A 27,289-nucleotide genomic window follows, 5' to 3' on the forward strand; every position below is an offset into this window, starting at 1 on the left:
TGGTGTTTTACCATTATACCCAGCTTTTGTGCAATTCTGTCTATATTCTCAGATGCAATAATCATATATCCTACTTATATGGCTTCACATGCATCGCTGTTGCAATCATAGACCTCTCCTATAGGAACTGGTTCTGTTAGAATACAAATATTTTGTGGATTAACATATTAATTCATATCAATAACATATCTTCAAATCAATGAACTTACAGATCTTTACATCAGCATGAAATTGGCTAAAGAATATAGAGATACTGCTTATTCTGACAAAAAATTAAGTGACGGTTGGAGAAAAAGAATAGCATGAAGGAGAAGGCTGGGTGTCAGGGTTATTTTTTCACTTCCTGCTTTCATCTTTCCTCTCTCCAATTCTGCGGGTTCACTCCTTGCCAGCCTTGCTGCAATGTTCTAACTTTGAAGCTCTACTAATGAAGCAGCCTTAATATACCTCTTCTCCAGGTCAGTGAGATGACTATGGATCATAACCAATCACCCATGGTGCCTCTGTCTCATAATAGGACACTTGTACAAGAGAATCCCAAGGTTAAATTATCTTTTCTTCATTCACCATTTCCTCCACTCTTTCTATATTCCCTATTTATTTCACTCACTTCCAGTCTATTCCCCACATTAATTCCTCATCAGGTATCTTCTACCTGTGGAACCTTGGAAGAAAGTTTTTTGACTTGGAATCTACCAGCTGCTTCCTGCCTGCCCATCTCCCTTGAGGTCTGAGTAACATCTACCTAGATCATTTACGGCTATACGCTGTCTATGGTTTGAGGAATATTTTTTCATAATCACACATCTTTGTGGACTACTACTTGCCTGATCCAGATGTCATATTTCCATACTTAGAATGCCCTATCATATCCACACTGCTGAACATCTATCATTGCTCTTTCTAGTGTATCTATCCTGCCCTGTCTTTCTCCTTTACCCTTTAACCTATTTTGAATTCACCATCAATTCACCATGATAAGACAAGTACGTTTGGTATTTGCACACAAGAAGTCTCCTGAAACTTCCCTCTTTCCCTATGCTGTTCTACCTAAAATGAAACTAGATCTCTGTGGCAATGTTATGCTTCATAAGTGAGGCTTGCTACTGTAAGTCTTGTTTTGTTAGTTCATAAGGGAATGATGGAAATACTAGATACCCAATAGTCTTCAATGTTACTTAAAGAGTCAATTAGCAGTCTCTGAATGATGCTTTATGAGGGGTAATTGATTGAAAATGTATACTTTTTAAAAACAGAGGTGTTACGATAATTGTTTAAAGTTGAGAGTGATGATTATTATACAACTAAGTGAAGATAATGTAAGAAACTGACCATTTATCTTGAGATAGAATTTATATTAAGTGAAATTAGGAACCCATTATTTAATAAATAAAGTCCTTGACTTGAGGCTTGCTCTTGTGAAATTTAGGATTGTAAACGGGAGGCTGAGCTCTCCTATAATTATGCCTAAGAGGCCCCTCCAGGGAACCTCTTTTGTTGCTCAGATGTGGCCTTTCTCTCTCTAAGCCCAACCAGGCAAATAAATTCATTAGCCTCCCCCCAACAAGGGACATGACTCCCAGGGAAATGAATCTCCCTGGTGATGTGGGACATGATGCTCAGGAATCAGCTGGACCCTGGCAGCAAGGGATTGAAAATACCTACTTGATCAAAAGGGGGATAAAAGAAAGGTAACAAGCTGAGGTCACAGTGGCTGAGAGATCCCAAATAGAGTCAGGAGGCTATCCTGGAGGTTTCTCTTATGCAAGTTCCAGCTAGACATCCCAAATGGCCACAGTATACCATGCCCTTAAGAAAAGTAGTCCCCAAATACCTAGATCCCTACCTGAGATTCTATAAAAGATTTACTCACTAAGTTCTATTTCTCAGAAACTTAAATCCACCAGAGTGTTCCTATGCCAGCCAAGTCCTAAAACCCAGAGGCAACAGCCTCTTTAAGATCAACAATCAGATTCAGCCCCCTTCCCCATACTGTCATCACCCTCTTTCAATATGAACAAGTTAGGGTGCTCACTGCCTAGACACCCTGAAGATGGAGAAAGAGATTAAGTGAGAAGAAGGGGTAGCAACAAACAAGATAAGATTTAACAAAGGTCTATGAATAGTGGAACTTTGTATATATATATTTAGATGCTGCAGTGTTGGAATAACTGAAAGTAAGTTAAATAATGTGGTGGAACTATAAGCTTTAATATCCTTTGATGTTTGCTCTATAGCTACTCGTTGAATTGTGCTTTGAAAGTCTTCACCTTTCTGTGTATACCTTATATTGCATAATGGGGAAAGAACTGAGACTGTGGAGCTGTAACAATTTTTGAAATTACCCATGTAACTGCTTGTTGAACTGTCCACTGATAGTTAACACTGTTTTGTATGTATGATATATTTTACAATAATGGAAATAGCTGAAGTTGTGGAACTGTGACCCATGACAGTCTTTGAAATTTGGTCTCTAACTACTTGTTGAATCGTACTTTGAATGTTATCACTATTATGTATATATGTTAAAGTTCATAATAAAAAAATGAGGTAAAAGCCCATGTTTTTAATTACAAGTATTCAGACAGGCAGTAGCAGTCAAACCTGAGGGAAAAAGTTTGAGGGGAGGTAATAATCAGTGTTCTAATTCTTACCCATTTCTCTTTACCAGATCACTAGAGGAGTTTTGGGGTCAGGAGCGTAGGCTGAATGAAAATGGTATGATAAAGTGACCCTTCCCTCTGCTAAGATCAAATACTCAATTAGGGAAGGAAGGGGTAGACAGAGAGGTTTCCATGTTTTCTTTCATTAACATTCATGTGCAATATTTAATTATTTCCAGAATATCCTTGATACCTCCTAAGTGTCAATGAGTTTGAAATTTATATGCAAAAATAGAATCTCTCGGAATTATGTCCGGTAGGAATACCTTGAAAACAAATTGAAGACTGCCTATTTTGACTAGCATGTTTTACAAGACAGGAAGCAGGTTTTGAGGAATGAAGTTTCTTATCAGAGATCACAGAGTATCTAAGCTCCTGCTCCCCAATTTAGTGTCACCCCAACCCAACAGGTCTTTTATTTTGTATTACTTTTAATAACCATGCATTATATTCTGATAAAGCATTTTTACCCCTTCTTCCTTACTCCTACAAATCAATTTATAAATCCCAATTTTCATACAATATAGTTTTTTATTTAATTTCTTCAGGAATTTTAAATACCCTATTTGCTTCAACATAGGCAACTTAGCTATAGCTTAGTTTTGTTTAAAGCATGATTCATTTCTCTGTGTATAAAATCCATTATATTAATCAATATGGGCATAGTACAAGACATACTATTTCGTATTTTTGCATGTGCACTGGGGTGTAAGTGTGATGTGCTTCTCCAAAACCTCGGAAATGCAGTCTTAATTCACTCCAGAATTGCCTAATGGTAACATTTTCCCCCCTGCTATATATACTTTTACTCCATATTTATAACAAGAAATAAAATTGCAAAACTTTGAAAGATGAAATGGCACAAATTAAAGAAAGAAAAGGACCAAATTCTCTACCTTTGATCCCAAATAAAAATTAGCAGAGAACATATTTCCAATACAGGTTTGCACTGCGATCATGTTTAGAGACTGAAGTAAGTGAGCTTACTGAAATCTCAAGCCAGAATCAAACTCAACTTATAGATAAAATATGTACCACTGATGAAATTATAAATTCTAAGTTTTGTTTCAAGAACTACATATTAATATGTGTTTACTACAAGTCAAGAATAGAAGTCAAACTGAGATATTATGCTCCATTTATTCATTCTATTCAACACATGCTTCTTTACAAATTTGGGGGTGTTTTTTTACTAAGGATCATAAGAGAATTGAATAATGTGGAGACATTCTCTAATTTTCTCCCTAGTGGAGTTAGTGTTTGCCATCTATTCTTGTGGAATGGATTGGCAATCAATAAGATACAAATGAAGCACTTACTAGAAAATGCTGATGTTATTGTAAAAAGCGTAAATAGAATACATACCGGGTTTAGAAGGATTGTGAAGAAAAGTTCACCTCCTCTGATACTTCTGTCCAGTTCTTGGGGTCCTCCTGGATACTCGTTGTAGAAAATAGTGTGGGTGAACAACCCACAGGTCTGTCGAGGGAGAACCTGAGAAAAGGGGAGAAAAACAGCACATTGATATGAATTAATTAAGAACTCCTGTATCACATGACTGTAGAGTCATTTTCTATTGGAATTCCTTGGTTGCTAAATATGAAGTCGTATTGTAAACAAGAGTTGATGTTGGTGTAATCATGCAGATGTAAGAGAGCTGTTAAAGCAAAGCTACAGGGCACACACGTTAAAGTACTTTCCCTAAGTTCTACAAATCTCACTCAACAGCTGAGTTATGTGAAAGGATTGACAAAAGCAAAAGCTTTATTAGGGTGAATTTAATTATAAAAGAGAGATTCCCCCAAGGTTAGGTTTTTCATGCTACTGGGCCATTACTCGCCTTGTTTCTGAAATCCAGTCTTGCATTTTACTCAGGTTCTGGTATTCAAAAGAATAAGTTGCCATCCCCCTCATATCTTTACCCTTGTCTTTACTTTGTTTTTTTGGTTTTGTTTTTACTACACATTGAATTTAAATTTCATCACAGTAGTAGTGGTCAAACCATCTAATGATTACATCTGGCATATTCTGGAGTTAATTCTGTTGTAAATCTGAATGTTCAATAGAGAAAGCAAATAAGTAATTTTATTCCAAAAACTTATTTTGATTAATAAACTACTTATAATTAATGGGACAATATATATAACTGCATCAAATAGCTATAATTTTATTTATACTTTGCTCATTTTGTCAGATGTGTGTGTTTGTATTACATTCAAGGCAAATGAATGCAAGTAATATTGATTAAAAGGAATGTCTTTATTTTATAATACATCAAATAGTCAGGCAACCTAATAAAGAGAAAATAGATACTTTTACACTGACTCAATCACTCAGATGGCCAGGGATTATTGACTTCTTCTAGAATTAGGTTTTAATTTCCCACCACTTAGATAAGAATAATTCTTTTTTATGCCTTTTAGTTTTCTATGGGTATCAATACCATTATTTGTGTTATCAATAGCTCTATTTGATCTAAGGCGTCCCTAGGTCCTCTACTAACTCACAATCAAATAACTAAATTTCATGATTAATGAATATTGAGTTTCAGCTCTAGTTAGAGATGCATGCTGGCATTTTTCCTTCGGTTTTAGCTATAGTTACCTTTTATAATTCAACCCAATTCAATTAAACTTATACTTAATGATAGTATAGTGTCAGGGACTCTGCTTGATTCTACTGATTGAAAGATAAATTTACCTGGGGCTTGTCCTTGAGGATCTCCCAGTTTCTGAGGGGAGACATATTTATGTAAACAAATAATTAATAATTAAAAGATAGCAAGATCTGGATTGAGGGATGTGCCCACCATCAGCTGTGTGAGTGCTGCCAGAGGATGAATGTCAGGACAGCAACAAGATCTTCTGAGAGGAAATTATTGTCATTTGAATTCTGAAGACATCTGCAAAGTAAAGTCTCCCAAAGCAGAGGAATGCCAGGTTTTGAAAATCTAAAAATAATATAGCATATGTACAACTTAGAAGGCAGGCAAGAGTGGTGGAAGACAAGGCTGGTCATCAGTCATATATTGAAGCTCCAAGAGTGTCAGGCTAAAGAGTGCGGATCTTATCCAGCAGGCAAGGAAGTAATCTATATCAGGTTATTTCCTTGCCTATAAGATATACACACACACATACACACAAAACAAACCCATATATACATACACATATTCATATGCACACGCATGCATATATATATGTATATATATGTGTGTGTATATATATACATGTAATTTTAGAAAGATAATTCTTACAGAAATCTGAATAATGGATTTGGAAGGTAGAAATATTTAAAAGAGTTTGTAAACCTTACTATGATTTTGGCAACTGATGATGATGATGATGAGGGCATGATCTAAGGCTGTAAGGCACTGAAAGTGGGGATGAAGACTTTAATATTGGTTATTTTATCTCAAAGCACATAATATTTTTTCAGCCAATGAATGATTGCAAACTCCTGTCTAAAATGTACTTGGTTCTATTCTTGAATATAGTAACATACGTATCATTTTTGCCTCAGATTATTATTTTTTGTGTAAATATGCCAGGAAGGAAAATGTAGACTTCTACTTTCGAAGTATGTAAGGCAAAGAGAATGAAGAAGGTCAGTATCCTAAGACACTCTTGACTGTCTGAAAGTCAAAATCAACTGAGCATATAAATTTACCTCTTAGATAATGTTTGTTTGAATCTCTCTGTCAATACTGCAGCAATTTGAGAAGTGTTTCTTTGAACCACAGACCCACATTCTCCCTGGAAAATCCCCGGTAAACTATCCCCAAAAAATAGATATGAAGAAATTTCCAGATGTTTAGAATCCCTAGACAAAATGTCTGTCCAGAAACTACAGTAGATATATATTAAACTTATTTACAATACTTTGAGTTTGTTTTAGGCTCTCTAATGCCTCCCCACAGTTTAAGAAGTAAGCCTATAGCTGAAAAAATATATTATTAGGTCACCAGTCACATCATATTATGTTTGGAATATTTTGAACTCATGTTAAATTTGTTTGAAGTTACATCTTTAGAGATAATCTGTCCTCTTAGGATAGTTATTAAAAGCCTTCCATATACACAGCACTATGTGCTCACCATGATGCTATTGTGAATGAAGCCCTTTCTATACCGTGCAGGTTTCAAGTGTGGATATTCCTCAGTGCTGGTGACCTGAATACCCCAGACCTTCTTCCAAGCTGCATAAAGCTGAATATGAACCGGGTAGACCCCTGAGTGATGTGGTGCCACTGCATAGCCCATGCTGATCGGAATTCCATGCTCCTGAAAGAAAGCCAGAGAAAAATCATGATGGACTGTAGCCAACTCAATTGAATGAAAATTATTTCCACAAACATTTATTTTGTACACATTGAATTCCATGCTAAGTATGAGAAACATAAAACTAGTAAGACATAGTCTTTGTCTTTTAGCAATTAACACTCTTATAGAACTCCAATAGAGGTAGTAATTACTTTGGGCCTGTAGAATATGGCTGAGATTACTTCTGAACTTTGAATACACAAAGTTGTGGGGTAAGATAGGAAACTAAATTAGCTCTTCCTCAAACGTAGAAAAAACAAAATGATGGTAACTCTTGATCAAGTGCCCAAGGTGGAAAAGCACAGTGTGTGTGGGTGTATGTGTATGTGTGTGTATGTGTGTTTTGGTAATAGGATCAGAGTAGGCCAGGAAATAGGCACTATGGTGTAGAATACAACCAGAAAGGAAAGTATGAACCATAAAGTGGCAATCTTTTATTGCTAACCTGAGTGATTCAGAATTAATTTTATTTAAATAGGGTAGACAAAGAAACTCTCTGTGAATGGTGGGTCATGGTCTGCTCTGTGTTATAGGAAGAAGAATTAAGATGAATTAGAAATGGGGAGAGAAATAAAGAAAGGCATGCATTAGAAAGCTACTTCAGTGGTGCAGATTAGAGGGGATATGGATATCCAAACTACATTATTGGTGATCAGAATAAAAGGCAGGGGATAAATGCCATATAGGATCCAAGGATGTACTCCATACAGAGTGAAAATAAAAGGTTGTCCCCTGTTTTTAAACCTTAGCAGCTCAATTTATTTTTACAAAACATACATTTGCTATGAGATGGTTACCTTGGGTAAACAGTCAACTTGAAAGGAAAACAGTTACAAATTTAAAACAAGAATATGAAAAATTGTTAAAGAATGGCAATATTTTGCTAGGGACATGAAATAGATATGCACTTTTCTAATTTCTGCTTCTTTGTATTTCTCCCTTTAAATGCTTGTCTGCTTTAAAAAGACTCCTTGTAAAATTGAATCTCATCAATTGAGGTTATAAATGACAATGTACCGTCATATATGAAAGCTGATTGGATCAATAAACAGAACACAAAAATGTTGATTTGACAATTGCCATTTATATTTTCTATTACATGATGTACAGCATAGGCAAAATTTCAGTCTGGTATAATAAGCAAGTAGTGAATGAATCACATATCTACAATGCCCAAGTCATATATCTGCCACACAGCTCAGAATATGGAACCTAAATATTTCACCAGCCTATATCATTCTTCTTTTCACTAAATGACTTTCACTGTATAGCCAAATTCACCTCTCCTTCACCCAGACTGTGTTTTCCAATATCAATTACAGGAAATGACTCTGTAGATAGACTGGATTATGAAATCAATGCTATAAAATGAGGTTGAGTCTTTTGCTAGGAATTAGGGAAGATTCATCTGTGTACAGAGGACAAATACTTCTTCCAAGAGTTTGTGTTTTCAATATGAGGAAAGTTTGGAGAAGTCCAGTAATAATACTATTCGAAGCTACCAGAGGGGGCAGGCAACTGTTGTTCCCCTGATATATCGCTGGGGAATGTGTACTGGAAAAGCCTTCACTCTCTCTGGGTGGTTCCATGCTGCCCATGGAAAGTCTGAATATATTCTGAGCATGGCTGCCTGCCGGTGACCAGAAGTTGTCTGCCTCTGGATGCATTCAGAATGAGGCAGGGACCAACTTCCTCATGAGAGAAATCTACCATCAAGAGTCTCAAACCTTTTTTGCCTGGTAAATACAATTTGTGTGACTACAGCCTAGAGAAACACTCCTGATTCACAGGAAAAGAATAAATAATCTATTACCATCTCAGTACCTGTACGTGATTCACTCTGAGGTTTTGTAATAGGCTTCTCCCATAATCAACAGCATAAGAACCCTAACAGTTTCACTGATCACTTTGTTAGTCTTCATTTGCTATATGTGTATACTATTTTCTTCTAAATTTGGGCTTAAAATCCTAGATAAGTGTGTAAGTGCACTAGCAACAAAGAGATTAAGAATAAAATCAGTGAAGAGAATTGAAATATCAAACAACCATATCTCTTCAGGAAAGAAAAAGACATCTCACTTTTGATGGGTAGTAAAATGATTGTAGAAATTTCATGAAAAACAAGAAGGCAAAAAGCAATTGAAATGGTGTGTGGGAAGGAAGGAACAGTAAAAAGATTTTATGATATTTATTGATTTCTGGGGCTCAATCTTTTACTGCTCATAAGATCATCTTATCACACTGGCAACTGGAGCTCAATCAAAGCAGTAAATCACTCTAGATAATTATGAGTTTATATTTTTTCAATCTAAAGGATAACAAAAAGTGAAAAGTAATTCCCTAGTAAATCTTCTTCTGTTATCAAGGGGCTTGCTTGGCAGACAAGAAATCTTCATTTTTTACTGTCCCAGGCTTAAAACCCAGTTCACGGAGATTTGGTCAACTAAAAGGTGAACTAAACATCCTATTTATACAAGATCACAAAAATCACTAAATCAGAAAGACTTTCCAATGTAAATATAAGAAACACTTGAAACTCTACAAAAATAAACATGTACATCAGAGAAGAAACAAATTTAAATATAACTTCTATTATTTTTTAAAATGTCTCCCTTAAAGAATCTAAGAATTCTATGATTTTATAATACTCTCCTAATATTTATAAGGAGTTTGACTTGATCTAATTTTTCTACTTATTTTAAATTCCCAGTTGGTTGGGGAAAGAGATATCATGGTAATTTACAGTCTATGTAAAATAGGGTCAACATTTTTCAAAACTTAGGATAAAATAAAAGTAATTTACACTAAAGGTATAGTAACAACTGAAATTATCTCATGCAATTTTCTTCAGTCATTCCCCTTGATCATATCTACTTGCAATTGTATAGTACCTGATATTTTATGAAGTGTTTGTACATTCATGTCTGATTTGATCCTTAGGAAAATCCTATGAGATGGTCTGGATGTTATCATCAAATTTGGAAAGTGAAACTCAGAGAAGGCAAATGACTTGTTTATCTTCACAAGTGGCAAAGGTAGGATTGTACACAGATCCTCCCAATTCATAGGCTGTGCTTTTACTTTTCCAGTAAAGTACTGTACATTCAAAAGGGAATTGATTTGAATATACATTTCTGAACTGAAACTCCCAGCTACACTCTTCCTACTTGGTGAGGGTATCGAGACAAAATCTACGTTTCTGCCACTACTCCAGTGGTGGACTCAGAAGTGGTATTTCCCCAGGGAACCAGTCCTGTATGGCTCTGTGACTCCCTGCAGGAGTATCATCTGGAACCTGCTCCTCAACCATTTAAATGTTTTAGAAGTACTTAAATCCCGGAATAAAAACTCTCCCCGTTTAAAATACCTAAAGGTGGCTTCTCTTTCTAACGTGGAAACCTGACTGTTGTAGTTGAAATGTCCTATTGGTTTGAAATCCAGGAAAAGAGAGGAAGAGTTTTGTAAAGCACCACCCAGTATTTCTCCCAGAAAACTGATAGATGTTAAACACTTATTTGTCTGCCTGGATATTATTGTTTAACATATAAACCAGAAGACAATGTATAGCATATAAAAAATGCATAGTAGACTACAGTCTATTTAAATAATAAATCCCAAATGTACATCAACAAAATTAATTCAACTACATACAAGTAATTATTGTTGAGTACATGACTTATGTTAAGCACTCTGCCAAGCACTGGGGATACACTGGGTTGCCAGTAGACATGGCTTCTGTGTTTATCAAACTTGTAGTTGCAACATCTGTGGAATTCATGTAGATATATGCATCTCAATTCTATGTTAAGTTTTGACCTAGGTGCATTTGCTATTTATTGATTATGATGATGATGATTATGATTGATTAGCTAACTTCTAGGCATTTTGCCAGCAGAAAACAAAAGATGCCCTTGACATGAACATCTAAGGTGGAAAATCATTGTATTACTAGAAATGTCTTAAAAGATTTTGAGGCTAAGATAAGAAATTTCTATCTAGAAGCCTGTAAAGTCAGTCTCTCTGAGCATTTTAATAGGAAGTAGGAAAATGCAGTTTCATTATAATAAATTGAGGTCTAGAGAAAGATTTGATAAGAATGGGATATGGGTAATTACAACTTCTGCTCTGCTGATAGCTCTAGTGTTGCAGTTGTCTGAGCTAGTCTTTGGGCCAAAGATGCAATGTTGGTGTATTCTGCACAAATGCAGTAATTCAGCATGTATGCACAATGCCATCATCAAATCTAAAAAAAGTAACCTGTCACATAATGCCAGTCTATATTCAAACTTGCCCGTTATCTCAAAGATATCTTGCTATGTTTTAATAAAGGGATAAATGAGGTATAAAAATATACATAGATCATTCCAGGAAATATATCAAATTTGGGAAAAGTGGACACAAGGATTACAAGCTTTAGCCAAGGACAGTGACTAAAGATTGAAGCAGAAAGGAGATTTAGACTAACAACAAAGTATATCCAACCTTTGTATGAGCTCCAAGGAGGTGGGGCAGAGGATAAAATCTGAAATAGGGACTTGGCATTATCACTTGACATTTTTCTCCACCCTGTTCTATATCCCAATGGATTCTCTTGCTTTCTTGCTTCCAGTTGGGTTTGGCAAATGGAGAATCCTGGTAAGTGATCAGAGGGAGGAAATAGCAAAGTTGTGATATTTATCCTGCTGGCTCCCTCCATACAAAGTTGTCTTTCTCTTTTCTTGATTCACCAGTCAGAGGTTTCAAAAATTGTCAAATTGTCGCCCTTCACCCATCTCCTCCACACTCACACATATACAACTCCCTCCTTGCTGTTTCTGCAGTCACTTATTTCCCTTGTACCTTCAAGCCTGGAGATTTAACAGTCCCCACCCCTACTGTGACTAGTCCTAGGATATTGTTTGAGGGTTTCCCTTTACCACACTTACTCCTTTATAAGTAGTCCTTTCATTACTTCTCTGCAAATTGCCATTGTAATCTCTAATTTTCTGGCATTCAATATGCTATGCATACTTAATACAAGAATTTCTCTTACATCCTAGGAACACAAGACAGGTCAACACTGTGGTAGTACCATATTCTATAGTAACATAAAGGAGGGGGACAGATTCTATTGAAAGAACACTGCCCCAAGGGATTGATTTTGATGACCTTACTGCATTGGTGCCAGCATGCATGGCAGCACCCCTTCATGAAGATGACCACATTGTAATAAATGGGCAAAGATTTTGGCAGGCATCACATGCAGACATAGAAACTTAGTGGGGCCTTAGCAATATTCTGGTGTTGCATTTTGAGATCAGTCACTGGTAGATACTTTGAAGAAGTCCTAACCAACCACAGGGAGCCAGAAAGTAAAGAGAGAGAGAAAAACAGAAGAGTTGGGAAGACAGAGCTCAGAACATATAGGAGACATTCCCTAGATCTCCTACAAATAGCTAGACAGAAACTTGAAGAATATTTGTAGGTCTCCATATAAACCTATGTTTGTACTCCAGGCAGACTAGTTTATGAAACTAGTCCATAATATACTTGGGATGGTTTTATGTCCCTGGGACTTAGCAGAGTGCACATTCTTGGTTTTAATATATATTTTTGTAAGGGAAGTAATAAATAAAAATGTTATTAAATATATTGTAGGTGTTTAATAAATGACTTAATGGAATAATGAAACAAATGATGGCATACGTGAATCTATTTGTAGTAAAAAGATAATGCATTAAGCACTACCCTATTGAACTTAAAGTATTGATTTGTCTTTCTAAATAAACAACTTCCAGGGAGTTACACTGGTGCTGAAAAGAATAGCTCTCATTATCTGTTTTTCCTTTTAATAAGGACTTGGAATCATATCATCAACTTTGAACACAATCCTAGAATCATTGATTTTCCACTGTATTTTTGGGACTAAAATTGCTTTGTGTTTTCACAAGTTATAAAAAGCAATGGCTGTGTGACCCTGGAAATTGGATGGGTCAGTCCTGACACTTTTTGGACTGAAGCCTAGTAAATGGTGACAAATCTCTGGAGGGCTCTGTGTTACAAATGGATTTTTCTTTTGACAAAGAAATAGCACAGCAATGGTGATGCTTCTACAGCATTGAACTTTCAGATCCTAAATAGAGCTATTTTGGGCAATCAAGTCACATACTTTTAATATTGTTGACCCTGGTGAACATGTGCAGGAATGTCTGCTTTGCTGCTTAAAGGGAACTAACAGAAAAACTAAGTCTTCATGCACACTGTACATAATATGCCATTTTAGTTTATTTGGCACTTGCATTACTCCTAACTATTGATATACAGAAGTCTTATTTTGTTGACAATTAAAATGTTTAATACATTTTGGCTCATTAATTCCCATTATAAAATACATATTTATTATGTACCTCTGATGTACCAGGACCACTTTGGTTGGTGGGGATGCAGCAGTGACCACAATAGCTAGCTTATGTTTTAATGGGGTGAGACCAAGAATACACAAAATAAGTCAGTAAATTTTATAACATTAGGAGATATTAATTCTATGGAGAAAAATAAAGCAGAGAAATGCAGTTTGGTGAAATAAGGAGCAAGATCATCATCTGAGAGTGAGGCTGGGGAAAGAAGGGTGGCAGTTAGAGGAGAGAGGAGAAGGAATGGTCTAGAAGATGAGGATTATGAACAAAAGGAGGACTTGTGATGTGAAAGCTGGGCGGCATTGAGGGTCCACTTGAGATCTGTGGTCACGACTTCAAAGTAAGAGCAGTGAAGTGTCCGTCCCAGCCACATTCAGTTTCAGCGCTATAGTCATAGACAAGGTGGAGATTTGGACTCAACCAGGGTTGAGCCTTTGCAGGGGAGTATGATGAAAAGGAGAGGGAAGGCAGTTGAGGGTATATACGAGGGAATAATTGTGATGACAGACTCTTGAAATAAGTGGAGAGGGACTGAGAGGGGTAAGGGGGAAGCAAAGATGTGGTAACATGACATCTCAGGAAATGCCAGAAGTGCATTTTTGTACCTTTCCCTTCACTATCACTTCTGCTATATGGAAAGGGCTAGTTCTAGATTTAATTTGGTGACAAGACAAATATTAGCAGATGCTAAATATTTAGGGTTTCTGTTATCTGATAAGAAAAAACATTCAAGAGTCTTAAATGTATTAAGAGTCAGATGAAAATGATACTATCCATCCCATTATCATTTGGTGTCTAAAGTTCTGAAAGCAGCAACATGTAAAAAAAAAAGGAGCATTCAAAATAATTTTGCTTAATACAAATCACATCATTTTCACAATATGTTTCATTCACAATTTTGTCTTAAGTAACTAACATACCTAATATATCTTGGTTTTTATATACGTATAGCACACATTAGTTTTTTTTTTTTTCTTTAAATCTTCTACCTGACTGCCCATTTTTATGGAATAAAACCCTAGATTAAAATGGAGGGGTGTGAGTTTGTGTGTGCGTGTGAAAGATAAGATGAAAATGGCCAATTACTCCTTTTGAGACTGGCTAAAATGTCCTTCATTTTCTGATTTTGAACACATTTCCAAACATTTTAGAACTTTTCATAATTATACAGCTGATGGGCTGGAATCACTGAATTAAAGGCATTACTTTGCAGAAACAGGAGATTTGCATAAACTATTACTTTCTGTTAGCAATGGAACATTTTTCTAATATTTTTTAGGCAAGCTGAGATTTCCCTTAAGAGGCATCTTTTCCCCTTCATGTCATGTTAATGTATCTATGGAAAAAATTTTTCAAAATTCAGTTTGTGCATAAGCCTTCCCTCTGGTTGTCAATTCCCTGTCTTTCCATCCCCTAAATAAAAGGTGTTACTACATTTTGTCATTGCATGACATCCTGTTCTTTCTTTAAGAGTTAGAATAATCCATATCTGTGAATGTTTCCAATGTTGTGAAATGGTTACTACCATGGGAAGCAGGTTATATTCATCAGACAAAAGTAAGTTTGTTGATCAATGGTACCTATATATTCAAAAGATTTTATTAAATAAATATCATCATTTGAGTAACTTGCTATAAAGATTATCATTATTTTTTCTGTAAACATGGTTATATGTTTCAAATTAAAATGATTATATATTATCATATTCCATTTTGTTATCGTCGTGTCAAAATGTGTGGAAACAAATGATAATGTGTGGAAACAAAAGGCATCATGCAGTTTTTATCCCCCAAAAGTTGACTTCAAATACCCCAATTCTTCTATATAATTAACCAGCTGTAATTCTCCACATTATAACATGTTTGGAAATAATTTTTTATTTTCATATGCTCAGGATACTACAGAAATAACTAGAGGAAACTGAAGTGTCAATAGTAAAGAGGTAATTGTGGAATGATGAAAATATTTAGCCACTATAGATTAAGTATAAAGAAAACTGAGGAAGATCAAATTATATACCTCAAAAAATACATGTTCTTTATCTTAATTTGCATTCCTGTGGGTGTGAACCCATTGTAAAAAGGATCTTTTGAAAAGTTGTTTTAGATAAGGTCTGGTCCAAAGGAATGAGGGTGGACCTTAATCCGATAACTGGAGTTCATTATAAGAAGTAATTCAGATATAGTCATGAAGCTGCAAGTCAGGGAGAACCCAGAAGACAAAGGAGAGAATATCACCATGCAATGGGAAAGCCAAGGAACCCAAGGATTGCCAGACAGACAGAATGCTTCCAACCCCAGGAGGAAGTAAGCCTCCCAGTCTCCAAACCCTTGAGGCAAAAAATTCTCATTGCTTAAAGCAACTCACGGTAAAGGATTTGTCATAGCAGCCTGGAAGACTAAGAAACATTATCAAGCTGAAAGATTTTTTCAAATCCAAAAAGAAAAGGAAAAAGAAAAAAATAAATAAACTAACAAACCCGTTTGAGGGAATACCCAGTTCCAATGGGGTATAATCTTATTGCAGGAGTTAAATAATTTTGAAAAATCTTGACAACCTTGACTCTTAGTTGTTTCATAATCATTTAATAATTAGAAACAAGTCCAATCATTGAAACAATGAATTCAAATTCTATCAGTGAGAGTTAATTTATGCCATTATCCACAAATTTAAAAATCCATTTACAAAACTGCTAATGATTGGCAAATAGGCATAATATCTCACTATCAACACTTCTTAAAAAGTGTTGGGCCATTATGTTTTAGGGAATTCTTTTATAAAAATATTCCTTTGGAAGGTGAACAAATTATAGATCCTAGGGCAATTTGAATGTAGGCAAATCTCAAAACAGTTTGAGATTAAATGTAACAGAAAAAAGTTAGTGCACTCTATCAGATAGGGAATGGGTTCAACTATGTATCAGAAAAAAAAAATCAAATAACAGTGAGTTAAAACTGAGAGAAGTTTATTTTCCTTGACAGGGAATCTGGAGATGAGAGGTGGCTAGTGCTGGTTCAGCAGTTCTGGAATGAAAGAGGCGAGGTTTCTGATACTCTTGGAATTTCCTTCATAGTTTTAAAATGGATGACTTATCTGCAGACAAAAGGACCCATATGTAGGCAACAGAAAGGAACAAAGGCAAGGGGCAAAAGGTTAAGCTGTATCCATTCTTCCCTGCAACTTTTCTGGAAGTCCTTCCTCAAGACTTATTCTTACATCTGATTGGTCAGAAGTATGTTACATGCTGTATATCTGAAAGAAAAGCTTAGCAATTCAGTTCTTTAGCTTTAAAAGAACAAGCAAAATCTGGATTGACTTAATAAGGAAGAATGCAAAAATAAATACTGAGTATGCTTTTAGAAGTGTTGACCAAGGACTATAGATATTAGCATCCCGAAATGAGAAAGTGGAAACAAGGATTTCCATGGGTTGTTGCTAAGCAGCCCATTTTCTACGCTGATGTACAAAAGCCATGCAAAAATAGTGGCCTAGGATGTCATAGGGGAACAATAAATTAGAATATATTAATTACGAACATGTGGAGGGATATGGGAATCCAGAGAATTGATGTTTTGAATGGTAGAGTTATGAACAAAGGTGATTAGCAAAGTAGAACACAGGGTTCCTGAGACTCCCAAGGCCTGGGGTAAAAATGTTCCTCCATACTCTGTCCCCGCATGAGCAACTAAACCTCATTTTCTCCTAATTCCCAACTCAAGGTCTCCACTGAAACCACAGCAGTTTCTTCTTCCAACTTCTCATGCCCTTTTGGATATTCATCAGGGCAAGAATTATTCGAAATATGTTATGTTACACAAATTTCTTATTTCTAGGACACAGTGGGTCACCAATAATCATTGATGAATAGATCTGCATTAATTAGGGATTCATGAAATCCTGTTCATCATTATGATTCCAATTTAATTTGCCTTCATCTGGATCACTACTTAAATTGGTCAAGGGTTGGCAAAGTTTTTCTCTAAAGTAAATATTTTAGGCTTTGTGATCAGCATACCATCTTGCATATTTTTCTTTGTTTATTTGTTGGATTTTTACAACCATTCAAAAATGTAAGAACCATTCTTAGCACACCAAACATGCAAAACAGGATGTGGTAATATATATTTTGTAAGAAGAGTGAAACTCATTATACTGAGCATTATCTTGTACTCTTTCACATACTGCTTCCTCTGCTTGGATGCTCTCCTCCTGTTTTTTCCCTCATGCACACAACTCATTTTCCTCAATATTGCTACATCAATTAAATCTGTCCTGATTTTCTCCTTCCCCTTATAACTAACCAGTTTCTACTTTGTGGCTCTACTCTGCTCTGTACATTTCTCTCAAAGCACTTGAAACTCCACTTTATTATACTTTCCCCCTCTCTGTCTTTTACTTAAGTAAAATCCCTGATGATGAGCAGTGTATCATTCATTTTTGCATCTCTACTTTGTAGTAAAGTACTTGGCAGATAATATATATTCATTAAATGTCTTTTGAAGTGAGAAAGAATGGAAGGAAATGAAAGGAGGAGGGGAGGGAGGGAAGGGAGAAAGGGAGGGAGAGAGAAAGGAAGGAAGGAATGAACGAAAGAAGGAGGAATGGAGGGAGGGAGGGAAAGAGGGAAGGAAGGAAGGGAGTTACATTTTGATACTATCTGAAAACTTCTGCGCATAATTGGAAAGCAATAATTTCAAACATTTGAGTGTAACCTTTATGTGGATCCATGTTTTAATTTTTTTACTGATTCCCTTAAAAATACAAACCTTGTCATTAATATATATTTTTTTCTTGAAATATTTAAGATAGTAGTATCCTTTCATCATTAAAAATTGGTGACCACATTCAATATTGAATTATGTGTAGACGGAAGACTGTAATACCTATTTCTGTTGCTAACTCACGTGTTACATAATCTTGAAAAAATCACTTGGTAATTTTATGCATCATCAACCTTTTATACCACAAGGAATAGCCATGCCTCTTACTGAAATATGGTGAAAATATAGTAGCAATGATGACTGATGATGATGATGATGATGATGATGATGATGATGATGACGACGACGATGATGATGATGAAAACATTTTTTGAAATGCTATGGGCCAGGCACTTTGCTATATATTGTACATACATGAACATGTACACATGTCATATAATCCTCATAAAAACCTATGGGGTTGGAACTACTGTCATCTCCATTTTACAAATTTGAAAATTAAGGCACAGGAAGTTTAAGTAATTTGCCAAGGTCAACCATACAACAAACAGTAGGCAAAAAAAGGTATTTGCTCCAAGATATGTCTGAAGCCAAGATGACGAACAACTAGGTAATGGCATCTGCAAGGTAAACTCATATCACAAGGCATTCTTATTTATTAAAAATAGCTAGGGTTTATTTTCTTTAGAAGAACGAGATTTTTTATTTTGCATTTTGTCCACAGTTTATTGTTCTGTGTAATATAAATAAAGCTTAATATTTAAAGGAAATGTTAATTTGCTTTAAAGCAAGGAAATTAAATGTTAACAACTACTTAACCAGTTATCAGCTGAACTCCTAGGAGGAAAATCATGGTTGCAGTTGTTTCATGTATCAGCACTTGAAAAGAATTGGAGCTTCTCTGTTTAGTTAAACTTAAAAGATTATTTACATGCACCAAACTCTAAAGAGATCAAATAAAACAGGAGAAATGATTTTAAAGGCTTTATACTTAACAAAAATAACAATAACGAGGTATCTAAAACAGACATATGCAAGGCCTGATAGAGTCATATTAATGCATTTTGGTTATTATAAATAGTTCATTTCATTTAACTATTGCTGTCTGATATAATAGCAAATATTATAGGTAGCACTTATTCCTTTGAGGTTAAACATGTTGAGAAATAAAATAGCTACTTGACAGGAAAAAGATGCTGCAGCTAAAATAGGAATTTGGGTGCAAGTGGCTGCTGTTGCCCTTTGCTGGGAAAATCAAATAGATAAATATGTATTGAAGAGATTTTCCGTCTAATGGAAATTCTTTCATCTACCTGCCAATACCATATCAGAAAGTCAAGGACTTAGCATCATACAAGACATGACAAGAAAAGCCATTTTTCTCTAAATCCATTGCTAAGCAGTATGAATATTAATAGCTAATGAAATATCAAATCTAACTTGCAAGCAAAAATTTTATGCTATTTTCATGTTGGTGGTAAAAGCAGCTGTTAATGAGAACCTTGGAGACTACTTGAATAGCTAGCTAAGAATTTTACTAAGCAATGTTATCCTACTTGTAAAAAGGGTAAAAATCCACTTCGTTATCAATAGATAGCTCAGAGAAGAGAAATCCAAGTATTTTCTCTTATTATGCAATTCATTGATCTTCATGCCACTCATAAACTTCAGTTTTCCTTATTACTCTTCTAGGTTTTATAAAATAGCATCCACTTCTGTCAAAACAGGAAGGTCATGTTCTTCCACACTTTAATATCTTTTCAGAGATCATTTATAGGGTAGCTTAATTATCTGGCTATGGCTAAAAATTCCATTAGAAAAACAAGGCACATGAGTTGCCTCATTGTACTTTGTGGAAATACGGTCTGTTTTCCCAGGCATCCCCAGCTCTTACCTTGGGGTGCTGGGTGGTACAGTTGGTAGAGCATTGGATTAAGAACCACAAGGCAGAATATGGGTTCTCTGGGTGACCATGCCCAAGTCACTTACCTGTATAAGTTCTATAGCTCAGTTTGTGAAACTGAGAGCTTTCACTATCACTTTAGAAACAAGTCTAATAATCTTTCCCTATCTGATTTCCAAGCCCAGAGCAACTCAGATTCATAAAACTTTAGACAGATAGTGACTTGAATCATCACCTAGTTTGACCACTTCATTTTGCTGAAGTGGGAATATGGCTAATAGGACCAGGTAACCCAGAGTGTTAGAAGAGAAAACTATCAACCTTACAAACAGGGAAAAGGAGACTAGAAAACTAGAAAACTTAGACACAAGACCTAAAAAAATCCTGGAACGTAGTAGCAAATAGTACATATATCTCAGTAGACTCTGAGAGCACAGAACAAGTAGGTGTGGTAACATCATTCATATTAACAATGAAAATCTTTATTCCTTTTGAGAAGTTTAACATGTTGCTCAGTTCACAGTTAGTAATTTTAAATCAGTTAGTCATATATTTGAGAAAGTTACTCAATGAAATGGTTAAAGTAATATATCCCCCCCAAGGCTGATGCTTTTCAATGAATATTCCATGTTGACATGTCATAAATTAAGGGTTAATTTATAGGTATATAATCTTGACAATCCTGAATACAACACAAAAGTATTGATATGAAGGTACAAGAGATTGTCATTTGAAAAAAAAATAGTAGGGTGATGACTGAACTGTGTCTGACACTAATACTTCTGGACCATATATAATATGAAAAATCCATGCATACTTAACATAAAGAACAACATTAATTAATAAACATTGATGAAGAGACATTTCTACTGACCACATGGCTATATGTAAATACTTGTAGACTGTAATAAAATGTCATCTGTAAATAAATGTTCTAAATGCTGTAACAAAATTATTTTGGTGCTTATATAAATGAGCTTTGAATTTGCTGGCTGGTGTTCTATAATCTTCACACTGTGATTTCATTATTTTCTCCCTTCCTAGGACCATTTTACTCATCAGAGTTTTCCAATACAGTGTAGAATTAACTATATTCAAGATCATATGCATATTCCATTTTCTAAATATTTAGCTAATTTTCACTGCTCCTTGTTCCAAGGAAATGGCCTTAATACTTGATTTTATTATTTAATTCTTTTTTCAATTTAAAAATACTTTTTGCTTACCCTGCTTTAGGGTTTAAAAATACCTATATAAAAAACAGACATCGGAATTAGCAAGCAAATTATTCTCAAAACCACACTGGGTTATAATTTGCATACCCAGTCAGTCTAGGGAAATTACCAGAAACTCTAGCTTCAATTTTATCACAGGACTTAAATGTAAAAATAAAATAGCCACTTTGATATGGAGCATTAGGATAATGAATGACCTGAATTGAAGTTTGTAAACAAGGGGGTAAGATAAAAGTTTTCCCAGTCTTGGGGAGCAAAAAATATGGGGCAGGGGGGAATGAAGCTGAGACTAGAAGACAAGTAACTCACTTCTAGGTAGAAAAGGAATAAAAACAATACGCAGCTCTCCTCTTTTGGTACTGGCAAGGTGAACCTTTGAATTGATACAAGATGATGTCACGAAAATATTATTGAACCTAAGCCTCTGTAACTTCTTCTTAAGGGTGCAGGTGTAGGGAATGGGAGAGATGGAATTGTTCTTTCAAATGCAAGAATCACAGAGCCTGGATGGAGTGAGTTCAGCAGTGACATGTAAGGAGAGCAGGTGAATCTCAGGGTCAAGGCCAGAGACACTGAACTGGAAGGAGGAGAATAACAATTATGTGACAATTATGACAGTGGTGAAGATTGTTAGTAGTCACCAAGCTTAAGGCTGCTCCCTCTGAAGAGCAATATCAGAAGCTGCACACTGCAGGGAAAGAAAGTTCTCTAAAATTGTTCAGCCAATTCACTAAACAAATAAACAAGTAAATAACAACACAACAATCCATGGAGGGTAGGGGGCAAGATGGAAGCATAGAGAGGAGTGGAATTTAGTTAGCTCCATGTAGCAACTAACAAACAATCAGGAATAACTAGTAAATAATCTGGAATAACTACTGGGGGACAACCGTGAGTGTCCACACATTGTATGCCAAACTGGATTTGGTGGAATGGCTGAAATCATAGCATAAAATCTGTAAATAAAAGCTGCACACCCACACCAGGAGTCCCCTTCCCCCATGGCAGGCTGAGCTGCAAAACCTCACTGTGGGAGAAACCAGCAGTCCCTGTCAGGAGCAAGCGAATATAGCTCAGCCCAGCTCCAACTGGGGTCTTAACTAACAAATGTGGACTGCCGAATGCAAGCTACAAACCCCTAACAAGCAGACGGAGGCTTTTAGTGATGACTGAACTTAAAGAGCCAGAAAACTCCTTTGTCTCACGAAAGGGAGCCCAGAAGACCAGGTGTTCTACCTGACCAGCAGGTGAAACTTGGGGCTGTAAACTGGCTCTGAAAGAGGACTTTCTTTCCCTTTTTCTCTCTCTCAACCTGAGTGGCTCAGTGGAGAGAGACTCAGCCATTTTCAATTCCCAGTGTTCTGGCCCAGATAGCCATGGAGTTAACAGAGTCAGAGAGACAAAGAAGCTATTCAAATGCAGAAGATAACTCCCTAGGGGATGTATCTTCCTGAAGATGAAGAAGGTGGAGCCCAGCTCTTCTTTCCCTTCAGAATTCAGACCCAAGAGCCTGAGGGAAAATAGCCAAAACAGAAACTAAAGGGGCCACACCTCCTCACACCAGTCAGGAATGACAGGCTGACAGGCACCACCTGCTGGACAGATTAGGAAAAGCACAGCAGCTAGAGACCTCATAGGAAAGTCTGTCAATCTCTAAGATACAACCTCAGGGAGACTTGAAATTGAATATAACCCCATTCTGAGATTTGAACACATTCTGGTCTGGAAAAATCTGATTGGGGTAACCAAGGAAATCTGATTGGGGTAGCCAAGGAAATCAGATGCCTAGACAACAGAAAAATATAAACTACACTAGGAAAAACAAAGATATGGCCCCATCAAAGGAACAAACTTACACCTCAATCAAGACACAGCTGAGATATTGTTTCATGTTAATGAAATAATCAATTAAAGATTTTCAAAGAAATATGCTAAATCAATTCAAAAACCAAATCAATGAGTTCAGGGAAGATATGGCAAAAGAGATGAATGATATAAAGAAAACACCAGGTGAACACAAGGTAGAAATTGAAAGTTTGAAAAAACAATGGGCAGAATCTATGGAAATGAAAGGCACAACACAAAAGAAGAAAAACACAATGGAGACATACAACAGCAGATCTCAAGAGGCAGAAGAAACACTCAGGGACTGGAGAACAAGAGAGCTGAAATCCTACACACCAAAGAACAGATAGGGAAAAGAATGGAAAAATATGAGCATCTCAGGGAATTGAATGACAACATGAAGGACATGAATATGCATGTCATGGGTGTCCCAGAAGGAAAGAGAAAGGAAAAGGGGCAGAAGCAATAATAGAGGAAGTAATGAAAATTTCCCATCTCTTATGAAAGATAAAATTACAGATCCAAGAAGCACAGTGTACACCAAACAGAATAGATCTGAATAAATCTATGCCAAAACACTTAATAATCAGATTATCAAATGTCAAAGATAAAGAGAGAATCTTGAAAGCAGAAACAGAAAAGCAAACCATCACATACAAAGAAGCTTGATACAACTCTGTGGATTTTTCAATAGAAACCATGGAGGCAAGAAGGAAGTGGGGTAATAGACTTAAGATACTGAAAGACAAAAAAAGCCAACCAAGAAATCTATATCCAGCAAAGCTGTGCTTCAAATATGGGGGAGAGTTTAAAATAGTCTCTGAAAATCAGACAATGAGAGAGTTTGTGAACAAGATACCTGCTCTACGGGAAATACTAAAAGGAACACTACAGACAGATAGGAAAAGACAGGAGTGAGAGGTTTGGAACACAAGGCTGGGTGATGACTGCACAGCAATGTAAGTACACAGAACAAAGATGACTGTGAGTATGGTTGAAAGAGGAAGGTTAGGAGCATGTGGGACACCAGTAGCAAAGAGGAAAGATAAAGACTGGGACTGTATAACTCAGTGAAACCTACAGTGCTCAACAATTGTGATAAAATGCAGAAATATGTTTTTACATGAGGGAGAACAAATGAAAGTCAACCTTGCAAGGTGTTAAAAATGGGTGGTATGAGAAAAAAATACAATCAATGCAAACTAGAGAGTACAGTTAAAAGAAACACTGTATTATGTTTCCTTTAATGTAACAAAGGCAATGTACCAAAACTAAATGCCTATAAAAGGAGGACATAAGGGAGGGATATGGGACTCTTGGCATTGCTGATGTTGTCTGACTCTTTTTTTGTATTTTAGTTTAATTCTATCTTTCCTTTTCTTGCTTTTTGTCTGTCATTTTTTTCTCTCTCTCTTTCTTTTTCCTTTGTCTCTCTACCTTCTTTGACTCTCCTTCATTCTGGAAGAAATGGAGATGTCCTTATATAGATAGTGGTGATGGTGGTGAATGCATAAATATGTGATCATACAGGGAACCATCAATAGTTTACCTAGGATGGAATGTATGGTGGGTGAACAAAACCATCTTAAAAAAAAACACAGGTTGATGAAGAAACCTTGAGGGCACTATATGGAGTGAAATAAGTTAGACACATAAGGACAAATATTTTATGGTCTCACTGATATGAACTGATTATAATATGTAAACTCATAGACATGAAATATAAGTTACCAGGATACAGAACAAGGCTAAAGAAATGGACAGGGGTGACAGTAGCATGTTATTGTGAGAATAAGTAATAGTGCTGAATGTTGTGTGAATGTGGTGGAAAGGGGAAGCTTAGAGTTCCATATGTGACCAGAAGGAAAGTTGGAGGTTAAAATATGTAAATGTTTAAAACAGTGAATCTTGTGGTTGACAATGTCTGTGATTAACTGTACAAATATTAGAAAAATCTTTCATGAACCAGAACAAATGTATGACACTATAACTAGAAGTTAATAATAGAGGGGTATATAGGGAAAAAATATACCTATTGCAACCTACATACTACAGTTAGTATTTTTTTTTCCTTTTTAATTTTTATTGAGATTGTTCAGATACCATACAATTATCCAAAGATCCAAAGTGTACAATCAGTTGCCCCTGGTACCCTCATACAGCTGAGCATCCATCAACACACTTAATTTCTGTTCAATTTTTAGAAACTTTTCATTACTCCAGACAAGAAATAAAGTGAAAGATGAAAAAAGAAAAAAAGAAAGGAAACTCGAATCCTCCCATATCCCTAACCAAACCCCCTCAATTATTGACTTGTAGTGTTGGTATAGTACATTTGTTACTGTTTATGAAAAAACAATGAAATACTACAAACTGTAGTATTTAGTTTGCAATAGGTATATAGTTCTTCCTTATATGCTCCTCTATTATTAACTTCTAATTGTATTGTCATACATTTGTTCTGGTTCATGAAAGAGATTTCTAATATTTGTACAGTTAATCATGAACATTGCCCACTATAGGATTCAGTTTTATACATTCCCATCTTTTGATCTCCAACTTTCCTTCTGGTGACATATATGACTCTGAGCTTCCCCTTTCCACCTCATTCATGCACCATTCGGCACTGTTAGTTATTCTCACATCTTGCTACTGACACCTCTGTTCATTTCCAAACACTTAAGTTCATCCTAGATGAACATTCTGCTCATACTAAGCAACTGCTCCCCATTCTTAAGCCTCATCCTATATCTTGGTACCTTATATTTCATGTCTATGAGTTTACATATTGTAATTAGTTCCTATCAGTGAGACCCTGCAATATTTGTCCTTATGTGTCTGGCTTATTTCACTCAGTATATTGCCCTCGAGGTTTTGTCATTAACCCATTTTTTTTTTAAGATGATTTTGTTCACCCACCATACATTCCATCCTAAGTAAATAATTGTAGGTACTCTGTATGGTCATATATTTATGTGTTCCCCACTTTCACCACTATCTATATAAGGGCATCTACATTTCTTCCACAAGGCAGGAGGGAAAGTCAAAGAAGGTAGAGCAGCAAAAGAAAGAGGAAAAAAAGAAAAAAAAAAATGACACCTAGGAAGCAGCAAAAGGAAAAGTAACCTTAAATCAAAGTAGAGAGTGAGATAACACCACCAATGTCAAGTGTCTAACATGCCTCCCCTATCCACCCCCCTTATCTGCATTTACCTTGGTATATCACCTTTGTTATGTTAAAGGAAGCATAATATAATGATTCTGTTACTTACAGTCTCTTGTTTACGTTGATTATATCCCTCCCCCAATGCCTCCCCATTTTTAACACCATGCAAGATGAGATTTGATTGTTCTCCCTCATAAAAGAACATACTTTTACATTTTATCACAATTATTGAACACTCTAGATTTCACCAAGTTACATAGTCCCAGTCTTTATCTTTCCTCCTTTCTTCTGGTGTCTCACATGCTCCCAACTTTCCTCTCTCAACCTTATTCATAGTTCTCTTTGTTCAGTGTACTTACATTGCTGTGCTACCATCTCCCAAAATTGTGTTCCAAACCATGCACTCCTGTCTTCTCCTATCACTCTGTAGTGCTCCCTTTAGTATTTCCTGTAGGGCAGGTGTCTTGTTCACAAAGTCTCTCATTGTCTGTTTGTCAGAAAATATGTTGAGCTCTCCCTCATATTTGAAGGACAGCTTTGCTGGATATAGGATTCTTGGTTGGTGGTTTTCCTCTTTCAGTATCTTAAATATATCACACCACTTCCTTCTTGCCTCCATGGTTTCTGCTGAGAGATCTGCACATAATCTTATTAAGCTTCCTTTGTATGTGATGGATTGCTTTTCTCTTGCTGCTTTCAGGATTCTCTCTTTGTCTTTGACATTTGATAATCTGATTATTAAGTGTCTTGGCATAGGCCTATTCAGATCTGTTTGGTTTGGAGTACACTGTGCTTCTTGGATCTATAATTTTATATCTTTCATAAGGAATGGGAAATTTTCATTAATTATTTCCTCTATTATTGCTTCTTCCCCTTTTCCCTTCTCTTCTCCTTCTGGGACACCAATGATATGTACATTCTTATACTTTGTTTCATCCTTAAGTTCCCAGAGATGTTGCTCATATTTTTTCGTTCTTTTCTCCATCTGCTCCTTTGTGTGTAGGCTTTCAGGTGTTTTGTTCTCCAGTTCCTGAGTGTTTTCT

At 35.9% G+C, this 27,289-nt stretch overlaps 1 protein-coding gene across 7 annotated transcripts in view; it reads right to left on the reverse strand.

Moving 5' to 3' along the window:
- NDST4 (N-deacetylase and N-sulfotransferase 4) overlaps positions 1–27,289 on the reverse strand; it is a 499,153-nt gene that overhangs the window by 114,386 nt on the left and 357,478 nt on the right. For all 7 annotated transcript variants that reach the window (XM_037830542.1, XM_037830540.1, XM_037830541.1 and 4 more), the window contains 2 exons: positions 6,757–6,942; positions 4,029–4,157 (listed from right to left, as the gene is read on the reverse strand). In XM_037830542.1, coding sequence (XP_037686470.1) covers positions 4,029–4,157; positions 6,757–6,942 — 315 coding nt within the window. The remainder of the gene's footprint in view (positions 1–4,028; positions 4,158–6,756; positions 6,943–27,289) is intronic.

This window comes from Choloepus didactylus, chromosome 3 (assembly GCF_015220235.1).
Source record: "Choloepus didactylus isolate mChoDid1 chromosome 3, mChoDid1.pri, whole genome shotgun sequence".
Classification (NCBI taxonomy): Eukaryota; Metazoa; Chordata; class Mammalia; order Pilosa; family Megalonychidae; genus Choloepus; species Choloepus didactylus.